General features: G+C 37.8%; 1 protein-coding gene across 1 annotated transcript; it reads right to left on the minus strand.

Annotated features, from left to right (window-relative positions):
• Window positions 1-424: 424 nt before the first annotated feature.
• On the minus strand, window positions 425-19,175 carry LOC139474269 (CUE domain-containing protein 2-like). The gene is made up of 9 exons (XM_071257208.1): window positions 18,743-19,175; window positions 14,244-14,318; window positions 12,399-12,542; window positions 8,714-8,772; window positions 5,566-5,714; window positions 4,663-4,863; window positions 2,951-3,009; window positions 2,730-2,790; window positions 425-2,069 (listed from the first exon to the last, which is right to left on the minus strand). Exons 2-9 carry the CDS (start codon window positions 14,315-14,317, stop codon window positions 1,923-1,925), a joined length of 894 nt encoding a protein of 297 aa, XP_071113309.1. The 5' UTR covers window position 14,318; window positions 18,743-19,175; the 3' UTR covers window positions 425-1,922.
• Between the last annotated feature and the right edge of the window lie 2,484 nt (window positions 19,176-21,659).

Genomic DNA, 21,659 nt, shown 5'->3' on the forward strand with positions numbered 1-21,659 from the left:
CTTGAATGTGCTCTTATCTGTGGTGCATAAGCCGTTTTGTTCATAGACAGGATGGCAAAATACCTGGCACACTGACAATTTACAGTTGGCGGGATCAAGTACGGGGCAATAGAAGAAAATAGTTACGTTTTCATTACTAATTAGTTTTTTGGTGTAATAAGCAAATACTTAAGATAAGAATCAATACTTTTTACTTAGTGTACGACTGTGATTGATACTTGTATCAAGAAGTAAAAAATTTCAATCCACCGATGTATCGTCCTACTACTTGTACACAATTACATTCATTGCTGAGAACAATGCTGAAATTCCACATGGATATTTGGTACAAAGTTATACACATTCACCCAGCACTTCAAAGGTTATGTCAACATTTATTCACACAACACTTCAAAGGTTATGTCAACATTTATTCACACAACACATCAGCATTACTGTACAAAAATGACAAAATATCTAAGTTGCTGTGAAGAAAGAGAAGTAGAACCTACACGTATAAAGATGAGTATTTCTGGGATTCTGTAGGTCTCCTTCTCATTTGAAATGACACATTTGTTGCAAGTACCAAACATTACTTTGGGGTTTGTTGAAATAGACCTAATTTTCACAGTAGTGACTTAAAAAATTTGATTAAAATACATGAATATAAATTTTATATAAAAAACATAAGTTGATTATTTAACAACATATCTTGCAGACATAAGGAGGTAATTAACTTGATTTATCTGAAGCAAGTCTGTTACTAGGTGAATGTCTTGCGATACCATATCAGCACATAACATCAAAGTAACAATTATTATCCAACAGCCTTCTTGTGTAGAGCAATCTGGCTGCCCCAGTGTCCCCAAGTGTCCAGCTGAGAGACCCAGGATGTTGTACAGATGTTATAGATGGGACAACTGTACTGCATTTTGCTACATGCCACCAAGAGGCAATGAACATCTAGGACCACCAGCAATGTGCAGCCATCACTGCCAGCATGCAGCATATACATAACGTACACAATGTCGGGAAGAAATGCCTGCACTTCTCAAGTACTAGGAACATGACCATGAGGAATAAAACATTTTGAACATCCAAACTTTGTGATACTTTATCTAAACAGTGTTTCAAATTTCATTGTCCCATGGATAAGAATGAATTAGGTTGGTTGAAAACAATTCACAAATTTTATTAGGTGACTAAATATATTCAGCTGATATTTCTTACAACTTTAGGATGAAATTGATTGCACATAAAACATGCATTTTGCATACACATACATGTAACATTTAGTTTGTCTACTACACAATAAAACCATCAACTAACAACATCGGGTTTAAGATTAAACACAATATATATGATAATGAATCAAATTGCATTGACAACTGAGGTATAAAAGATGCATGGCAAGCAGCTGGAGAAATCACCATGGAATTGAAGAGGTCAAGTTAGGCCAAGGAAATAGATCATTGAGATGTATGGATCTACGGCATTCTAACCCCAGGAAAACAAAACATCAGAAAACTCAGATATGATGCCTCTGCATCGTAACATCAGATCTTTTACAGAGTTCATATTGTGTCAGAGTACAGATCTGACAAAACAATATAAAAGCGTTTACATTTATATGCTTGTAGATAAATATTAAGATTCTGACGCTTATATAGCTGGAAAAAAAACAACCCACAAAATTGCCATGAGGCGTCAAGTCATTGCCTGAGAGTCCACTGTTCTATTTTCTTAGCCCAACAATTATAACAAATGTAAAAATATGGATGACATAAACTGCACTTGAATACAACTGAGATCTCACAGTACTCCCTGTGTGATCAAGCTATCATCTAAGTGTCAATGTTAACAGTGGATCTGACTGGTGCTAGAGGACAATTAGCACCTGAAATGTAACAAAGAATCTGATTGGTTGAAAGATCTGGATGCGCTCAGTGGAAGCGATATTTACGAGCTGGTTTGAGTGACACATAAGTCTTCTTCATTTCCTCAGATTCATTTTTCTTGACCTCGGAGAATCTCTCCCCCTTGGTGCTGACAACTTGTCCCTCTCTGTATCGGATCAGCTTCTTGGATTCCTGGCAAACAGATACAATCCGGGTTACAATAGTTCTTCAGGAAGCCCTAATCTTGTCGTAAGAGGCGAGTTCGGGTGGTCAAGCAGGCTGATTTGGTTGATGCATGTCATCGCATCCCAATTGTGTAGATCGATGCTCATGTCAATCACTGGATTGTCTGGGTGAGTGCGGCATTATACAAACAAACAAACAAACAAACAAACACATCACTCAGCAAACTAGTGTAGGTTAATATGTATTACAGATGGGTGTATCATGTATAGGGTAAAGCATGTCAATGTAAAGAAGATATGGGAATTGTCTTGAGGTCTCGCTCCTTCTTTGTTTTACAATCCAAAACAAACTGAGAAATCCTTTATCTGGAGTTAAACACTGGAGAAATCGTGATATCCTGTCATGATAAACTCTTGTCAATTCTTGTTTTAATTGCAGTCAAATAAATCATGTTGCGTCAATCATTCATTGACTTTAAAGGAAACTTGATACGTTCATGTCAATATGAAAATAAACCGGAAATTAGTTTGAGTGATGAGATTTAAAAGACACTGCTGGATTTTGATGCAGTTTCCAATCTCTCCAAGCTTCATATTAACTGAGTTGAGGTATCAGGTATCCACAGAAATACCCTCCTCAATCCATTCATTCCTCGGAGTCACTCACCTGCTTGAGGGGTGGGGGCTTATGGGTCTTCTTGTCATCATCTGTGTCCACAAAACTGTATCTGAAACACCAGTGAATCACTTCAGTCTGAGGACCAAGTATGTTGAAACTACCCAAGTGAAGCATATCAGACAGCTCAACGTCACCCATTCCCTTCCCTAAAACTTTAATGGTCCCTTTTGGCAGTTGATCAAATCATGGTTAATACAAAGGAGACATACCTTGCTAATGTTAACTCCTTCAGTTGTTTGTCGGCCAACATGCAGCCTTTATTCCGGACCTGAAACCGATGATTCCTGTTGAGACATCACACATCACACACACAAGATTATTGTACTTATATAAGCAAGCGTGCTTGCTGTGCGTGAGGATTATATAAAATTCTGCCCTCGAAAACAATTGCAAAACCTGTGTTTAATGTTATGGTTAGAACACTCCTCCACATGCTTGGGTAAGAATGTAAAACCTTGAGCTCAGGGAAGAGCCCCGGTTTACATATTCCACCAAAACCAAGGAGGGGTGTATTAATTAACCTATGAACTGACTAAATGCAAGAAAACAAGAAATGCCAGAAAGAATATAAAACAACTGAATACCTTACACTGAAACAATACAGTAGTCGCTGTATATAACAAATTCGATGACAGCGGGTGTAAGGGAGATCATGTTCAGCATACAGACAACTTAGTGGCTCAGTGGGTTACGATACAAAACTATATGAGAGGTTGCAGGGTTAATTTACGTCATGGAATTTACATGTAAAAGAACAGTGACTTTTAACCAGTCAAAATTGTACATAAGAAGCATATATTGGCAAGTCAAAATTGTACATAAGAAGCATATATTGGCACAAGACAATTTATCCGTTGCATTCACAGCCAAAGGCAGTATTTTTTAAAATCTAATTTCTTTACGTTTTTGCATGACCACCCCCTTCCAGTGATGCTGAGCATGGAGAAGCAGCACACAATAATTCAAAAGGCCAACCAACAGAAATCATTTCCTAAGTGTTTAAATCCGAAGGGGCCTTTATTGTGCTTATTGGCCTGATTGGATAAGGACTGAGATGGGTCTGCTTACAGGGACATGGTCATACTTTTTGCAGAGTACATTCCAGGCAGGCAAGCACATGTTTACACCTGATTCAACTTATATGCATATGACTTCTATCATTCCACTTTTTATTCATACTTTTTCTTGCAAATCAAAGATTGAAAAGTTAACATTCTGATCATGCACATAGTGGCTTACTTTGCCCTACCCTGAACACAGCAGCGCAGGAGGATGTGGGGATGGGGTGTTGGAGAGAGACGGGGTGCTTAGTACTGTGGTAAGTGAGGGGCCACGAGCAAGACTTGTAAATGGGTGCACTTTACATCTATTACTATATTTGAACTGTGATAAAGCTGACTATGAACACGATGGAACTTCTGTAAACTCCTGCCTACATCACATTTTACTGGTATTATTACATTTGAGAATGTTTGGATCTTGATTGGTCAATTGGTTAATGATATCAGCAAATCTAAGTATCAGTGTATCAAATCTAGGTATCAATATGACAAATATAAGTACAGTAAACTATGGTTATAACAAATTAAAAGGGACCACTAATTTTGGTATCAATATGACAAATCTAGGTATCAGTATGACAAATCTAGGTATCAATATGACAAATCTAGGAATCAATATGACAAATCTAGGTATCAGTATGACAAATCTAGGTATCAGTATGACAAATCTAGGTATCAATATGACAAATCTCGTGACGGGGGGAAAGGATATATTTTCACTCGTGGCTACGCTACGCCACTCGTGAAAATATCTCCTTTCCCCCCGTCACTCGATGAGAGAAACATGATATTTCACTCGACACATGAAATATCCTCTATATATTTTGCTAGCCAAACATTGCCAAAATGTATAAGCTCACATGTAGATTTGTCTCTCCTGGTTCGATGATGGAGTTTCCTGTTTCTTGTCTGTGGAGAATAAGTTGGACTGCTTCGTCAATCTGTCCATGTGACACAGAGACACAATGCCTTGCTTCCATAGCACATGTGTCTGGGAACATCTCAGAAAGTAGCGCCACCTGGCTGTCAAACTCACTCACACCACCGTCTGATACAGAGGGCTGGTGACAGAGCAAGCAGTAATAACACTCATTTCATATATTCAACACAGGAGGACTGCAACAACATACCAGATACTGGATGGAACTTACATCTCAAATAATTTCTAATGCCATTACAACTTGTTGCAACTCTCTTAAATCCCATAGCACAGAATCCAAAACATGCCTCTCCACAGGGTGCGCTCTCCTACAGGTCACAGATCTGAACCCTCAACTTCCTTATCAAACTTCAACACAAGTATTTGTTAGTCAAAATTGGATATAACTGTAGAGCATTTTGGTAATCCTTTCTTGGAAGGTTACTACATATGATGATGCCTGGATTTGTTGTGTTGCTTGAAGCATGTTAGTGATTTGTGATGGCATGGTCATTCTGACGTGACCCGTTATGGTATGTCCTCAGATCTTTGTAGTAGAGAGAACAACAAATTCCAGTAATATTTCTTGAACTCTGGCCATATTGATTTTCCATGCTGTCTGAAATGACTGCAATATAATCCATGACTTTTCAAAACCATACCCATGCTTGAGGTTTTATGGAGTACCGAGTGTCTATGAACTGCTCATGGACTTTTTCATCAAGGAATGTGCTTTACATGTGATTATGCAACAAAAAATTCAAATGTTCCGGGTTTTTCTGGAACATAATCTAAAAGACTCTTGTTCTGCGTATTCTCCTATTTATGTTTATTTGACACAAACCTTCACATCATCTCCATCTGACTGACTGTTCCTGTCCCTGTGTTTGGTCAATGTTCTACCAACTTCCTCTGTGACCTTCCCGCTCACGGCCAGAGTGTCCCCATTCCCAGCGTCCACAGAGCTGGAGGATAGGACAGTCTCCTTCTCATCTGAATAACAGTGGACACTCAGTGGTCAGTTTACACACATTGAAAACACTATTTGAAATATTCCTGGGTGAGTAGTAAGCATACATAAGAAATGGCAGATTCATGGGGGGACCCACTTTACAGGCCTCAAAGTTAAAATTTTTACCAAGTAGCCATATGGCTAGAAGTATTTTTTTCCAGGTAGCCTGTGTTAAAATCAACAAGTCAAGCCAATATTGTAGATAGCCAAAAGCATTTGAAATTATCTTTTATCAAATAACTATTACAATATGAACAAGTTATAGCACTAGTCATGGAATTGTATATTAGTGGAAACTGTGCTTGATTTTTGTTACTTTTGACTCAAAGAATGATACAGTTTATGTTACTAGATTATATAGGCTTATCCTTGCTTATCCATTGAGCATTGTCAACTAAAATAAAATACAAACTACATTAATGTTTATGTATTTCGGTTCATTGTCAACTTTAGGGGGAATTATTTGCGAGTACAATTATTAGCAGACATGTTTTCCAAGATCAGCTGTTATTTATTTTTGTGTCTACAGATGTGTAGCAATAGAATTTAGTCAAAACAAGATATTTTCAAGGTAGTCTTTTGGCTAACTTTGAATTTTAGACAGTAGACAAACTCAAATTTAGGTCACATTGGTGACCGTTTTACTCGCAACTTTGAGGCCTACTTTACCCAACTTGTGAAATAAGCCAAAACACATGACAGGTTGACATATGAGTTTCTGAAAAAGGGTGAGGGAAAGCTCCTGCATGCCCCCTCTGAATCTGCCACTGACATGTATTAGCAGCGCTCCAGATAAGCGTGTGGTGTTGTGGGTATTTTACCCATGCATTTCAAAATCATTGGGTATCAGTAATTCTATCTGGGTATTCAAATTTCTGTTACCCACTAGTTTTTACACGTGTGGGTATTTAAGTTAAATATTTAAAAACACTTCATCTAGTCCCTGCAAACTGGTGTTGTGTGGGTTCGAGAGCTTTACAGGACTCAAAAATACCATGATACTTCCACAAGAAAGTGTGATGGCAAATGATCATGATGTAACTGTCATCGTGGAGTTTGGCAAGGTTGACGTAATGCCCGTTTAAAATTTCAAAATAAGTTGCTGATTTGCTAATCGAATACGCAGGGTTACTTCACAATATTTTGATGATACGCACAAGTTTTATTTTTGTAGCGTATCTGTAATGTTCGTTGCGTATTTGATATGCTTGGATTTTATTTTACTGCATATTTCTGCATTTCTGCATATTACGCATATACGCATTGTCTGGAGCTCTGTATTAGTCTTATAACAGCAATTGCATGTAAGGTTATAGAATTCAATAACACTGATAGATCCAAAGTGTTTAACGGAAAAGGCTGTCTCAAACATTCTATCACTCTTCACATGAATTAAACACCTGCAATTCTTTTGTAATTGATTAACAGAAAGCAAGCTATAAACTGAATAGGGGTCATATTGTATCAGCACGTACATGCAATCACTCTTAACATTGTGTGAATCCCCCTCTTGTGTCAACCTCCATAAAAGGCCAAGCAAAGTGAAAAATATTATGGCAAATTTGTTGCGAACATAAATTTTCCTCATTTAGGAAATACATACATTTAGTCAGTTTCCGAGAGAAATGAATTCATAATATTCGTGAAAAGTACTTAAATGTCCAAGTGAAGGTACTGAAATCACATTCTCTGTAATCGGCTCCTGAATCAAAACGATTTTGGGACGTGGCTACCGGCACAGTGGTAACAACTGTTTTCATTGGGTGAATGTTTGCCATGTTTTGTAACTAACATCCTGTTTGGGTAATACACCACCTTCTGCCCTCGGCCCTATTTCACACAATAAATGCCTGTCAGAGATTAATCCCCCGAGTAAACAACTGAAGGCATCTTCAGTGTTATTACTATGGTTATATAAGTTGTGCACATGGTAATCAAATGGATGAGCTGACAGAAAATAAAAGACGTAAATTATCAAAAGGTCTGAGGCAGAAGCAGGCAGTCTGAGCATCGGACTGATCGTTATGATTGTTGAAATTGGGCAGCGTGCCAAACACTGGGAATCCGTTTTAACCCCAGTAAGGGGAATCCCTACAGTGCCGGAATTTTTCATTTGGGGGATGATCTCACCTGTCTCTTTTATCGTCTGTTTTATGCTATTTCTGTTCTTAAGAATTCAATTTTGGTCAAGCATTTGGGATTAAGCATTCCCTAAAGGATTCAAATCTGCAAATTGTGATGCTGACTTTACTTGCCCTATATGTTTGGTTTAAACATATTTTAATTTCAAAAGAAATCTGGATTGGTAAACAAGCAAAACTTGCTTATATAAATGTCTATGACAACTGCAAGGGACTGGTGTAATGTGTTTGTTACCTCAGTCTATGTGACAACTGTTGCACTGCTAGAATTCAGTTCACTGTACTGCAAGTGCACTGTAGTGAGAATGGGATAAGTACATAGTTGTTGTTGACGGTGGATTGATACTGACTGAGTTGGGGACAAGTTTGTTACTCTAACAAGAAAATATAGATTTTTAGTTCTCTTTGTGGTGAAAAAGTGTTCCTCCTACCATTGTCCCCCCCTCTATTCAAGATGTCAACTTGTAAACATAACAACATGATAGTTTCTTAAACAACTTTTTTTCCAGTGATGGGAATAAAAATAATAAACAGCAAATATTGTTGGGTACAGGGCATTCATTGCCATGTACAGTATTGAGATTTAGTAGACAATTCCCTATTTTGAATTACTTTGCAAATTCATCGTTTCGTATGGAGCCACAAGGACTGAAATTGACAGAGAATTGAAAAGTGAGAAGTAAAACACTCCCTGAACAAATATTCTTTAGATTTGATAATCATTATATGCTGTTGAATGAACAATGACTCAAATCTTTGTAATTAAATTTTAAAAGTGTGTTGAGGACATGGAGACTAGTAATTCCAACAGCTACGTTGACGGCTGTAGGGATACCGACCTTTACTTTTGCCAGTCAGCTTGCCCGACAGGGAAAACATCCATTCCCACACACCTACACTGCAACAAAACCAATACACTGCTGAATGGACATTTCCCGCTGTGAGTGTACTTAGGTTGTGACAAAACACTACAGCTACAAGTCCTATCAATAAAGATGACCAAATGTTATCTTCAAAGCCAGAGTACCAGCTAGAGTTCTTAGATAAGTGACAATGGACAAATAACTTACGCCTTTACATTTAACTTAGGCGCATATTTATGGATGAAATGCTGCTCTTTTTGAAACAATGTAGGTTCATGATCAAAATTTAGCTTATATAGCGGGAAAACTAAAAAGTTGCTGCTTCCACATGTACGGTATCTAAATGTTCACTGAGTGGAATCATGCAGTTGTGTGGCTGCTTTATTTGTAAACAGTGAAGATTCATTCTTCTTTTTAATTTAAGTTCTGTCTTTCCGATATACTTTTCATTGCATCCACTACAAACAATTAAGTAAATAACATTTCTAGTATCACAAGTCATATTTTGTTTTACAGTAAATTTAGTGTCCTTTGTAATTTGGACTGAACAGCCTCCAATTATATTGCTGCAAGTTAGGCAACGCACCCTGTGGAGTGATGACAACAGAATCAAATTTAGAACTTATCAAAAAATTTCTAAGATTTTGGGGTTGTCTTTGGCTGTTGATAATTTTGTATTTGCTCAATATCTTCTCCATTTTAATACTTTGATTCAAAATAGGCTAGTATTGTTGAACCATGGATAATGTTTTATCATGATTAGGGTTGAAGGTAGATACTAGAGTTAAATTATTCCCCATATTGTTTTCTTCAGACTTTTCTCTCAGTTTGTATTGCTCAACACATAGCCCCTTCTGTATGCCATCTTCAGTTAGCTTTGCGGGATAATTTTGATGCAGTAGGAAACTCTTAAGTTCAGCAAGGCGGGTAGTTTTAACATCATTCCCGGAAACAATGGTACAAATATGTCTTGCGAGACAGTAAGGGATATTATGTTTTGTATGATACAGGTGACACGATCCAAAATCCAAATATTGGTGCGTATCAGTATCTTTATAAAAGATATCAGTTTGTACAAATCTCCCAGATATTAAATTGATTCTTACATTGAGAAAAGTTAAACTGGATTCGCTTTTTTCCATAGTGAAATTGAGTGACGCATTAAGTGAATTTAAAATTTCATGAACAGCGGTAAGTTGACTTTCACTGGTTTTTAATATGATAAAACTGTCGTCTAAAAACTTTTCCATGAATATTCAATTTGTTCTTTCATAGATTCACCAAGAGCTCTCGGGTCCTCCCACAATTGGTCTCAATGGTAAATCCTTGGGATTTTCAATAGAAATAACTTCACAATTTTTATCATTTAATTTCCTTTTGAATACATTTACTTTTATGTACTTTGGGTAGGCCATAAAAATTAGCGGTTTTAGGTTCAAAATTGGTAAGATAGTACTTTTCTTTGTCTAGAATTTCGTCATAATACTTATCTAACAATTTCTTAACCTAATTCTGGACAGATTTTTCTTCTCTTTTACTAGAATTGCTATAATATTGATCATCATTTAAAATGGACATTATCTTTCTTTGATGAAATGATTTATTCATAATAACAATAGCACCTCCTTTATTGGCTTCTTTAATAACGATGTCTGTATTATATTTAAGATTAGTAAGGCCTTTCAATTCACATTCAGATAGGTTTTGTTTTGTTTGTTTTACATGAATAGGAGCACTTTCAAGTCTATCAAAAAAGTCTTCCAAATATTTTTTCTCTCACGCGTGGAGGTGTAAAACTGGATTTATTTTTCACCAGACTTTCGCCATTTTTCTTATTGCCTGCGTCATCATCCCATTCAAAGCCGTTGTCCTCTTCGGGTTCAAAATATTCAGCCAGTCTCAGTTTTCGAGTAAAGTTCTTTAAGTCTGTTTTGATAGCCTCCTGATTGGGCGTAGGTGTAGGTGTAAACTTTAAACCTTTTTTCAGTAAACTGACTTCATTTACACTGAGGGGATGACAAGACAGGTTTATGATTTTAGGATCTTTTATGTGATTCCCTGCTTTTCCACCTTGGGAGTCTGCAACTGCATCGGCAAAGGTTTTCCCACATTTAACAACCTTTGACTTATTGTTTTTTGTCTTAGACATTTTTATCTGGGATCCTTGATTCCTCATCACAACGTGTTTATTAACAGATGCATGAAGGGTGTGATCTGTTTGCTTCTTATTTTTGAAGAAACTGTTCACATATCTTTCTTGATATCTCAGCAACCAGTTTAATTTTTGTCGCGACTTTTCACATGCGTTTCTTCATCTTTGTTGCAATCATCTTTCCAGATTTTATGAAGTTTATCAAGCACCAGCACTGAATATTTTCTATGTAGCAATTCCCACATATGTTCATCTGTGTCATCAAACTTACGGCGATAATTATGCGCGTTTATTTGCATCAGCTGAATGTTACTTCGAAATCTCTGTACCGCTAGCTTGATACGAATATCTTTTGCTTCATCACTCTCACCTTCTATTGGTCGAATGCGATATTTAAGAGGCAGCATAATGTGTTCTTCATTCAACCACATTTCATAAATGATGCAGTGGTTTCTCACATTTATATAGTTCCAAAAAGCTTTACTCCGTGCATTATGGATAGATTTCCATAGGTGTTCCATTAACTTCCTCTGTCTATAAGCTTCTCTTTCTACCGTAAGATTCTGTATTTCTGCAATGTACGGATTTTGAATGAGCTCACCTTTATTGTCTTGAGGATGTCCAACTGAATCCCCTGAATTCGGCGTTTCCATACGGGTGCCTACGTGTTCACCCTTCATTATCACTGCTAAATCTGATATTAGCTCACTTGTGATGTTTCATTGATGTTTCATCTGTGTTTCCTTTGCAACCGTCAATAAATGAACATTTAGATACATGTGGAAGCAGCAACTTTTTAAGTTTTCCCACTATATAAGCTAAATTTTGATCATGAACCTACACTGTTTCAAAAAGAGCAACATTTCATCCATAAATATGCGCCTAAGTTAAATGTAAAGGCGTAAGTTATGGCCTGATAAGACTCGTAAAAGCGCTAGCCAATTAAAACTGTGTTCAATCTTACTCCACTTATTTAATTATTTATATATATATATATATATATATATATATATATATATATGACGGACCAATGAAATGACTAACAAGAAGTCTGCATTAGCCAATCAGAAAGGGGTTTTCTCAAGTGGTGGCATCCATTCCAGATTACGCTTAAAGAATGTGTTTTCTAATCATGCAATGTTGAAAAGGTTAACACAGATATTCCAAATGACAGCCATCTGCCGTTTCTCGCGTCAATGGGGTGAAATTTGAAATGGAAGAAACTTTCCATAGCCAGTGGGAAGTACTGCCATACAAAATCTGCCATCTATTAGAAAGTCCAGAATTTTATTTCGTTTCATTTTCAAATCTTTGCATCGTCAACTGGGACAAAATAAATTTCTGACAGTCACTTTCCCAATCTGGTAAGTGGTAGTGATACCTGTTGATATTTTCATCAGAAACAAGTGCATCTATGTACAGTAATCATAGTAAAGTAGTGGTACCTGTTGATGTTTTCATCAGAAGCAAGTGCATCTATGTACAGTAATCATAGTAAAGTAGTGGTACCTGTTGATGTTTTCAAAGCCTGGCATGTAAGCTGCCATCATTTCACAGAAGTGTTCGGCGTCCACATTGTCTTCAGTGTTGTCAGTGTCCCCAAGTTCATCGAGGATGCTGAGGAGATATGTCAGCACAATCTCATCTACACAGCTGGAAACACAATATACCATTTAGCTGACACAGTATCAAGGTCTCGTTATATACATGTACCATTTAGCTGACAAAGTATCAGGGTCTTGTTATATACATATACAATTTAGCTAACAGAGTATCAAGGTCTCGTTGTATACATGTACCATTTAGCTGACACAGTTTCAAGGTCTCGCTATATACATATACCATTTAGCTGAGAGAGTATCAAGGTCTCGTTATATACATGTACCATTTAGCTGACAGAGTATCAAGGTCTCGTTATATACACGTACCATTTAGCTAACAGAGTATCAAGGTTTCGCTATATACATATACCATTTAGCTGACACAGTATCAAGGTCTTGTTATATACATATACCATTTAGCTGACAGAGTATCAAGGTCTTGTTATATACATATACCATTTAGCTGACAAAGTTTCAAGGTCTCGTTATATACATGTACCATTTAGCTGACAAAGTATCAGGGTCTTGTTATATACATATACAATTTAGCTAACAGAGTATCAAGGTCTCGTTGTATACATGTACCATTTAGCTGACACAGTTTCAAGGTCTCGCTATATACATATACCATTTAGCTGAGAGAGTATCAAGGTCTCGTTATATACATGTACCATTTAGCTGACAGAGTATCAAGGTCTCGTTATATACACGTACCATTTAGCTAACAGAGTATCAAGGTCTCGTTATATACATATACCATTTAGCTGACACAGTATCAAGGTCTTGTTATATACATATACCATTTAGCTGACAGAGTATCAAGGTCTTGTTATATACATATACCATTTAGCTGACAAAGTTTCAAGGTCTCGTTATATACATATACCATTTAGCTAACAGAGTATCAGGGTCTCGTTATATACATGTACCATTTAGCTGACAGAGTATCAGGGTCTCGTTATATACATATACCATTTAGCTAACAGAGTATCAGGGTCTCGTTATATACATGTACCATTTAGCTGACAGAGTATCAGGGTCTCGTTATATACATATACCATTTATCTGACAGAGTATCAAGGTCTCGTTATATACATGTACCATTTAGCTAACAGAGAATCAGGGTCTCGTTATATATACATATACCACTTAGCTAACAGAGTATCAAGGTCTCGTTGTATACATGTACCATTTAGCTGACAGAGTATCAAGGTCTTGTTGTATACATGTACCATTTAGCTGACAGAGTATCAGGGTCTCGTTATATACATATACCATTTAGCTAACAGAGTATCAGGGTCTCGTTATATACATATACCATTTAGCTAACAGAGTATCAAGGTCTCGTTGTATACATGTACCATTTGCTGACAAAGTTTCAAAGTCTCGCTGTATACATATACCATTTAGCTGACAGAGTATCAAGGTCTTGCTATATACACGTACCATTTAGCTGACAAAGTTTCAAGGTCTCGTTATATACATATACCATAATGCATTTAGGTCTCGCTATATACACGTACCATTTAGATGACACAGGTCTGGCTATATATATATACACCATATAGATGACACAGTTTCAAGGTCTTGTTATCTTGTTATATACATTTACATATACCATTTATATTAAGCATCCTCATGCTTTAACTATATTTTTTAAGGCAAAACTATATTTTATTACACGAGTAATGGGGTAGAGCAAACTAATTTTCTTAAATTATTAAGTCATCATAATGTGACTGTGTATCTTTACCTGACAGCTTCATGCAAGTTGTGTTGCTGCAGGAAATCAGATAAGGCTTTCTTCACTTCTTCTTCACGGTCCATTCTGAAATAACATAATTACCATCATCATCACATCCATGCATCCTGCAAGAAAATTATACATATAACAGTAAATTGTATATTCATAAATACTTATCCTCTCTCACTCCACGCATTCCTCCTTCTTCTTTACAACCCTGCGTAAAAATGTCCCTGAACAAAGTTTCCATCTTTTAAGCTTCATTCGCCCAAACACCCTGAGCATCAACATGGCGACCACCTTGCCAATTAGGTCACACACCCAAATCTCGTGCAGCTTGCTGTACGTGTGCTGATCACTTGACCTGTAAAACTTATCCCCTCTCACTCTATGCATTTATCCCACAGTTAGGACAGTGGGTCGCAGATACCCCAGGCTGTCTTATTCTATAACCATGAGATATACACGAGGAAGCTAAACATACTTCAATCCTAAGATTGTTACACATTCGCAACCACATAGTTTTGAAGTAGTGCAACCTATTCAAACAAGACTTTTAAACAATCCGGAAGGGGGTTCCAGGAATGTAGCTCTTCAAACAAACTCTGCCAATGCTCGTATTGGAGAAGACCTCAATTTTTTGGCATCTCATTTAATGCCATGTCAAAACTATCTATCCCACTGTGGAGTAAAATTCATTAAGACATGACGAGGAACAATCGACAATATCCATAAGAGGATCTTATACCAATACTGAGATATCACATGCTCGAGGCAGAGGTGAGCAGGTAGGGGTTTGGGATACCGCTGAAATGAAATTCTATCTGCATTGACAGCCTGTTGTTAATTGTTGAGCCAGGACAAGTGGACCAAAGTGATGTAGCCCTTGGAATTTGTGAAGTGAAGGCCATGTCAGACTTCCAGAAGCATCCTTCGATGATAGCACTGAGAGAGCAGTTGCTATATAGAGCCATGGTGGATGTGACAGCTCTCGTCTCATGAGGATGTCTGAGGTAGAGGCAATGCCGCAAAGTTGTAGGTACGGAGAATTGTTGATTGTAAATCGGGAACCTCTGAGGTAACCATCTGGGAGATGGGGATGAATAATCTCTTCTGGGATCGTCGAAAGGTCGATGAAGCCTGCACGTAGATGCGCAAGGATCGACTAGACATAGCAGGATGTCCTCAGGATCCTCGGGATGCAGAAAAGAAGCCAGAGACTGGATGGTAAATAGCCTGTCCAGTTGCCCAGGGAGCAATAGAGCAGATAGATCTGCCTCAACAGTATCCCTCCAAGGCTTTCCATTTTTGGTCGTACATAGATTTAGTTGAGGTACGATGAGCCTGAGTAATGGTCTTCACTACTTGCCATGAGTACCTTTGAGATCTAAGGACATCTGGAGATGAGCCTGATGCATAGATGTAGAGTGTCCAGCAATGGATGTAGTAGGCTGGAGTGAGGTTGAAGGAGAAGATTTCTTCACAAGGGAAGTGGATGATGGTTTCCCTTTGCGAGATCTACCAACACGGTGAACCAGCTGTGAGCTGGCCAGTAAGGCACAATCAAAATCAGGCAAAGCTGTTTCATGGCGACCACCTTCTGTAACACCCATGGTAGAAGCGCTATTGGTGGATAGGCGTAAGAGTTGAGATTCTCCCTAGATATGGCCAAAGTGTCGTACTTCCATGCCTTTTGATCCGGAATCGGAGAGATGAATTTGGGGAGTTGTGTGTTGAATCTAGTGGCAAATAAGATCGATCTTTTGGCAATGGAAGAGGTGGCAAATCCCCTTGAAGATTTCGGGATGTAGAGGCCATTCTGTTGAGGATGGTTAATCTGGACGGGACAGGGAGTCTGCTATGACATTTTTTACTCCCGCAATATGCAGAGCTCGGGCGCATATGTCCAGAGTGTCGAAATAACTCCATTGTCAGTGACAGTAGGGAGGCTGATTTGGCAGATCCCATTTTGTTGATGTACCAAAAACCTGTGGTGTTGTCTGACTGTATCATAAGTCGAGTTGATCGAAGTACTTCTGCCCAATGAAAGATCACTAGAATGACCACCTTGAATTCAACATAGTTGATGTGGAGGGTTGATTCTGTTACTGACCAACATCCTGAAGTCTGACAATTCTGCAGGTCAATCTCATTAAAATCATATCTTAGTTCTCGCTATCGCTAAACAAAGATCTGAGGACATCCCGTTACGGGTCACGTCAAAACGAACTTTCATCCGACCAATCAAAGCATCGTTTACCAGATCATGAAAGTGACAGTCGGAATGTGTTTTCTAAACATGCAACCTCGAAAACGTTAAAACGGGGTATTCCGAACGACTGATTCCGACAAAATTATCGTCTGTCTCTCGCCTCCATGTGATAAACATTGAACGGAGGAGGTGTTGCACAATACGTGGGAAGAACTGCCATACAATCGTAACCATATATTAGACATTCCGGATTGTTCTTTTGTTCAGCTTTTAATTTCAATTTTAATCGAAAACTGTGTCAACATATTTTTCAAGCGTAGTCTGAAATGGAAGTCGCCAAGTTGGAATGAGTGCCGTAAAGATCGAGAAAGCTGCTCTCTCATTGGCTGATATCAACTTCTTGTTATTCGTTTCAGTGGTCGGTCAAAGTTTGCGAAAGGTCATTCTGATGTGACCCGTAATGGGATGTCCTCAGATCTCTGTTTAGCGGCAGCGAGAACTTAGATCTGATTTTAATGAGATTGTTCTGCAGGTGTGCTCCCCAACCAACAGTCGATGCATCCACGAACAAGTGGAAGAGACACAGAGGTGGGGTCCTGGCATTTTTCTTTGCAGAAACTGGTCTGCTCTGCGTCGATCTGATCTTTTGAATGACCCTGGGAAGTGGTACCAACTTTTAGTCCTTCCCAGGGGGCGCTAAAGGCTTTGACTGCCCAAGCCTGAGGATCAGGTACCAGCAACATGAAGGTAAAGATCTGGTAATTCTGGCTGGTGGAGAATAGGTTTGAGTGTGCGGTTGATATGAATTACGGAATCACCAACAACAGCCTCTAAGCAAAATATGGTGCTGTATATGCTTTAGTTTGTTTGCACCATAATACTTCACTCCAACAAAAAGTATATAAGTTTTGAAAGAATAGATGAGGAGGGCACCCCTAAAGAGAACTAAGCAAGCTCTGCAAAGCTTTGGTTCTACACCTCATGTGACCATTATGACGTCATATCACTCATTGTGACGCAAAAGATATTACACCACAGTCGTATAAAGAAAAGCAACTAATTCCAAGCTCTCAGTTGTCCATAAAACATAAAATGCATTTTTCTATTTCTATTTCTATTTCTGCAAAAAATGTATTGCTACCCATCTCTTGAATATTGTAGTAACTGCAACTATGCATTTTGTAACCTATAATTGTGGATATAATCATTTAAATATGCCTACCGACAATGACTTAAAAAATGTACTATTCTATGAATATTAGCTTCCATGGTGATGCAGCCATTGGATTGGCTGTTTCAATCAGAGGGGATTATGTGATTTGACAACCTCTAACTCACCAGTCAGAATCAAGTACGGTAATTTAGAAATTCATGGTAGAATGTAGATCAACATATCACAAGTCTTACCGGCAAGAAATCTAAAAGTGCAAAGTAACTTGAAAAATAGTAATAACATTTTCTGAGTGACAATGTTTACTTAGTACTGTTTCGCTTAAATAAAAGTATGTATTTTGTGGTTTGTATTTGTCACAACTCATACGAAGCTTAAGCGCTGACAAGGGGGGGTAATTACCTGTTATAGTGCACAAGTGATCGCATCTCATTTTACTTTTGCTCATTTTCATTAGAAGACAGAAATATTACCCCCAAAATGATGAACAAAATATACTCTTGTGAGCACATATTTGAAGAAAAACAACCCACCATAATCACCATGCTCAAATACAACTAGAAAAGATGCAAAAATGCATAACCTGTATATATTGCAAAATTCATAGTACATAGTGTTAAAGATAAGCATGTGTAGATCGAATATGGGGAATAGTCTTTTTCGTCAGTTTGTAAACGACAGATTGATAATAGCATTTCTTTGAGTGTGATACCAGAGATACTAAAAAATGTAATTTGTATAACTTAGCGGTGCGATTACTGGTAAAGTAAGTCGAGGGGAAAGTTCTATTTCCACTGTTTTGACTCCAAACCGTAGCATTATAACAGAGATCAACCGAATCTTATTCCATGGACAAAAAAAGGGCATTTGCTCAAAGTTTCACAAAAAATGAAGTTATTGGAACAGTTAACTTTGTACATGGAATAGGTAAAAAATAACATGAACAAATGGCGATAACTGACCAGTAGGTGCTTATGTTTACACCAACGGCTTCAAAATATCTCATTTATTATTCATGACTAAATGTAACACAACACGTAGCCAGCAATTCTACAAAGTAATTGCTGTGTCCAGTATTATGATTATTTGTCATATTTATGCAAACTGACTGATAAGGGTACCTACCTAAGTTCTGTTAGATGTTACGCAACCTCCAGTCAGACTCCCAGTCACAGTGGAGGACGACATTACCTGCACGACAGGCCCGACTAGATAATTGCACGACTTCTTTGTTCTGGCAAATGTACTTGGACAACAGTTTCTAGTATGCACTGCTCACCGATGATGCATGTTCCCTTGGAAGTGCAGGACAAACAGAAAATGCAACAACGAAATGAGACTGAACAGGAAATATCGCCTGTGCGGTTGCCATTGTGGCTTCCTTAGATTGTCGCCTTTGAAAGACAGAGGTGGCACTAATCACAGCACCATTCCGACTATTATCTCAGACTATCTTGGGAAGTAATGTTGTCACACTGATGAAGAAAATATCAATGCGAATATCCATTACGCGTTTTCATACCTGCTAGGACCATTTCAACCTTAATTTTTCATATGATCCCGCGGACGTTTATCAAATTAGAAAATCTGAAACGCAAAATGAATGTATCGAGTGTGAATATTTCTAAACAGAACCTACACATCAAACAGACTAGTCGGTACTTTATATACCTAAGTTATATCAGTGTTAAACGATATGTACATGATCAAAGAATTTCCAACATGGCTTCAAGAGTTCACTTATGATGTTATTTCGCTACAGAATTTAAGTTTTGTAAAACTCACTAGGGTTCGCCAAAGAAGGGAGATAACCGCGATTTAGTGAGAATGTTTCCATACTGTTTTAACAGATGAATATATGCAAATTTATGTAAATTTTATTAATATACACCAACAAACGACACCTGTTTCATTTGTAACATAAATCCTGATTTACCGGTGAAACAGTGAACGAGCACTTAATAAAACAATATGTTTGTAAAGGATGTCTAAGTTAAACGTTCTTGCTAAACTATGATTTAAAAGTAGGAGTAAAAGACAAGAAATACATTTTTGAGGATTTCATGGGATCACCATGGCTATGAAGTATTATTACTTTAGGGGTTATGAATTGTACATGACCTATATTATTTGGCCTGTTACATGTATCATGTATCTTATAGTGACAGGTATAGCACGTGTATATTATCTGTCAAATATGTCAATATACATACATTTTTTTTTTAACCCCGCGTTCAGTAATATTCCAGCTATATGTAAATAATCGAGTCTGGACCAGACAGTCCAGTGACTGACATCATGAGCATCGGTCCACGCAATCGGGATACGATGGCATGCATATCAACCAAGTCAGCGAGTCTGACCACCCGATCCCGTTAGTCGCCTCTTACGATAAGGATAGTCGCATTTTACAGCAAGCATGGGTTGCTGATGACCCTATTCTACCCCGGATCTTCACGGGGCCAGTATATGTACGGTATATTAGTGTGTTTATTTCATAGAATTATAGGGTATGATAATTGTCTTTACGGGTATAAGATATAATGAACATGAAGAAACTAGTGCGATTGGTTGTTGGAAATACACCAATCAAGGCATCACAATGATTATTAATTTACATTTCATATGAGTTGTTAGTTGTATTTCAGGGGTAAGTTTTTCTTTTTTTTTGTCATCTATCGCACGAACAGTAGAAAACTAGTGCCAGGGCTTCCTAGTTCACCTGGATATGGAGCCAACAGTCTGAAACGTCTACAAAACATGCTGTCAGTATTTGTATTCAAATATTCAAGCATGTGTTTTGAACCCCACATTAAAGAATACTAATGCCAAAATTGATTGCATTTTCTACAAAATTGGTCGAGTAATTGCCATAAATAGCTTATTTGATATGGCTGCCGTTATATGCGATGGTCATATTGAAAATTGAATTTGAAGCTCTTGAGTAAATTCAGCTTTCATTAGTGGTAGACACAAGCATGTGAAGTTTCAGCCTTATTTGTCCAGTGGTTTCTGAGGAGAAAAAGATTACAGTGCAAAGGAAATGCATTTTGTTGAAAGAAGATCCAACTGTCAAACAGTGAAAAACAGAACATATATGCGTTGATTCCCACTGGAAACTACGCGTACCAATTTTCATTCCATTTTGAACTGTATAATGACTGAGTAATGGCCATCAATATCATCATTGATGGGAACAAGCGCTTTCAGTTTCAGCTTCATTGATCCTGTCGTTTCTGGGGAGGGCATGTTTTCAATGCGAGGAAAAACATTTTCCGAGAATGAGTGAATGAGTATTGTTTTACGCCGCTTTTCGCAGTATTCCAGCAGGGCGGAGGACACCTGAAATTGGCTTCATGTTGGGACTCGAACCCGGGTCTTCGGCGTGACGAGCGACTGCTTGAACCACTAGGCTACCCCACCGGATGTCTTTCCATTGTGACTAGTGTTTCAGTACATGGTTCAGTGACTTCTAATGGCTACCTATCACCCCTGTTTCTGGCGATATGGAGTTGGGGTAGTCAAAATGGAAAAAGACAATATTTGTTCATTTATTCACTAATTCACTTCTTTCTTTTTTCGGTAGTCATAATTTGGGAATAGTCATAATGGGAGTGAACCTCTCACCGCCCCCTAGATTTTTAGAGAAAAAGCGTTATCAAAGTGCAAGGGTCACGATTTACAATATCACAAAGGAACATATATATGTTGGATCCCACTATTTACAACATACGTACCAAATTTCATCACATTTTGTACAAAAATGGCCGAGTAATGGTTATAAAAATATTTAATAAGACTGCACGTCTTGAACAAATTGGGATGTCATCGTCGGTGGGAACACGTATGTGAAATTTCAATTTCTTCAGCGGTTTCCGAGTATGTTTACGACGGACAAGCAGGCACGGCATAATCTCACTTGACTTTCAGTCAGCTGAGCTATATACACTAAAACGTAAATATTTATTTCTCTATAAATTCTGTCTTGATGATTATATAATTGTAACAGACTTACCTCACAAAATAATGCATGGCTCAGTAT

Source organism: Haliotis cracherodii, unplaced genomic scaffold (assembly GCF_022045235.1).
Source record: "Haliotis cracherodii isolate W230 unplaced genomic scaffold, xgHalCrac1.p SCAF_3, whole genome shotgun sequence".
In the NCBI taxonomy this organism is placed as follows: Eukaryota; Metazoa; Mollusca; class Gastropoda; order Lepetellida; family Haliotidae; genus Haliotis; species Haliotis cracherodii.

Excerpts from the sequence above, each read along its gene's own strand:
- LOC139474269 (XM_071257208.1), bottom strand. The coding sequence starts at position 14,317 with ATGGACCGTGAAGAAGAAGTGAAGAAAGCCTTATCTGATTTCCTGCAG. Across the intron at positions 12,543-14,243 it reads AACTTGCATGAAGCTGTCAG|CTGTGTAGATGAGATTGTGC; the intron begins GTAAAGATACAC and ends TTGTGTTTCCAG. Across the intron at positions 2,070-2,729 it reads AGCCCCCACCCCTCAAGCAG|GAATCCAAGAAGCTGATCCG; the intron begins GTGAGTGACTCC and ends TCTGTTTGCCAG.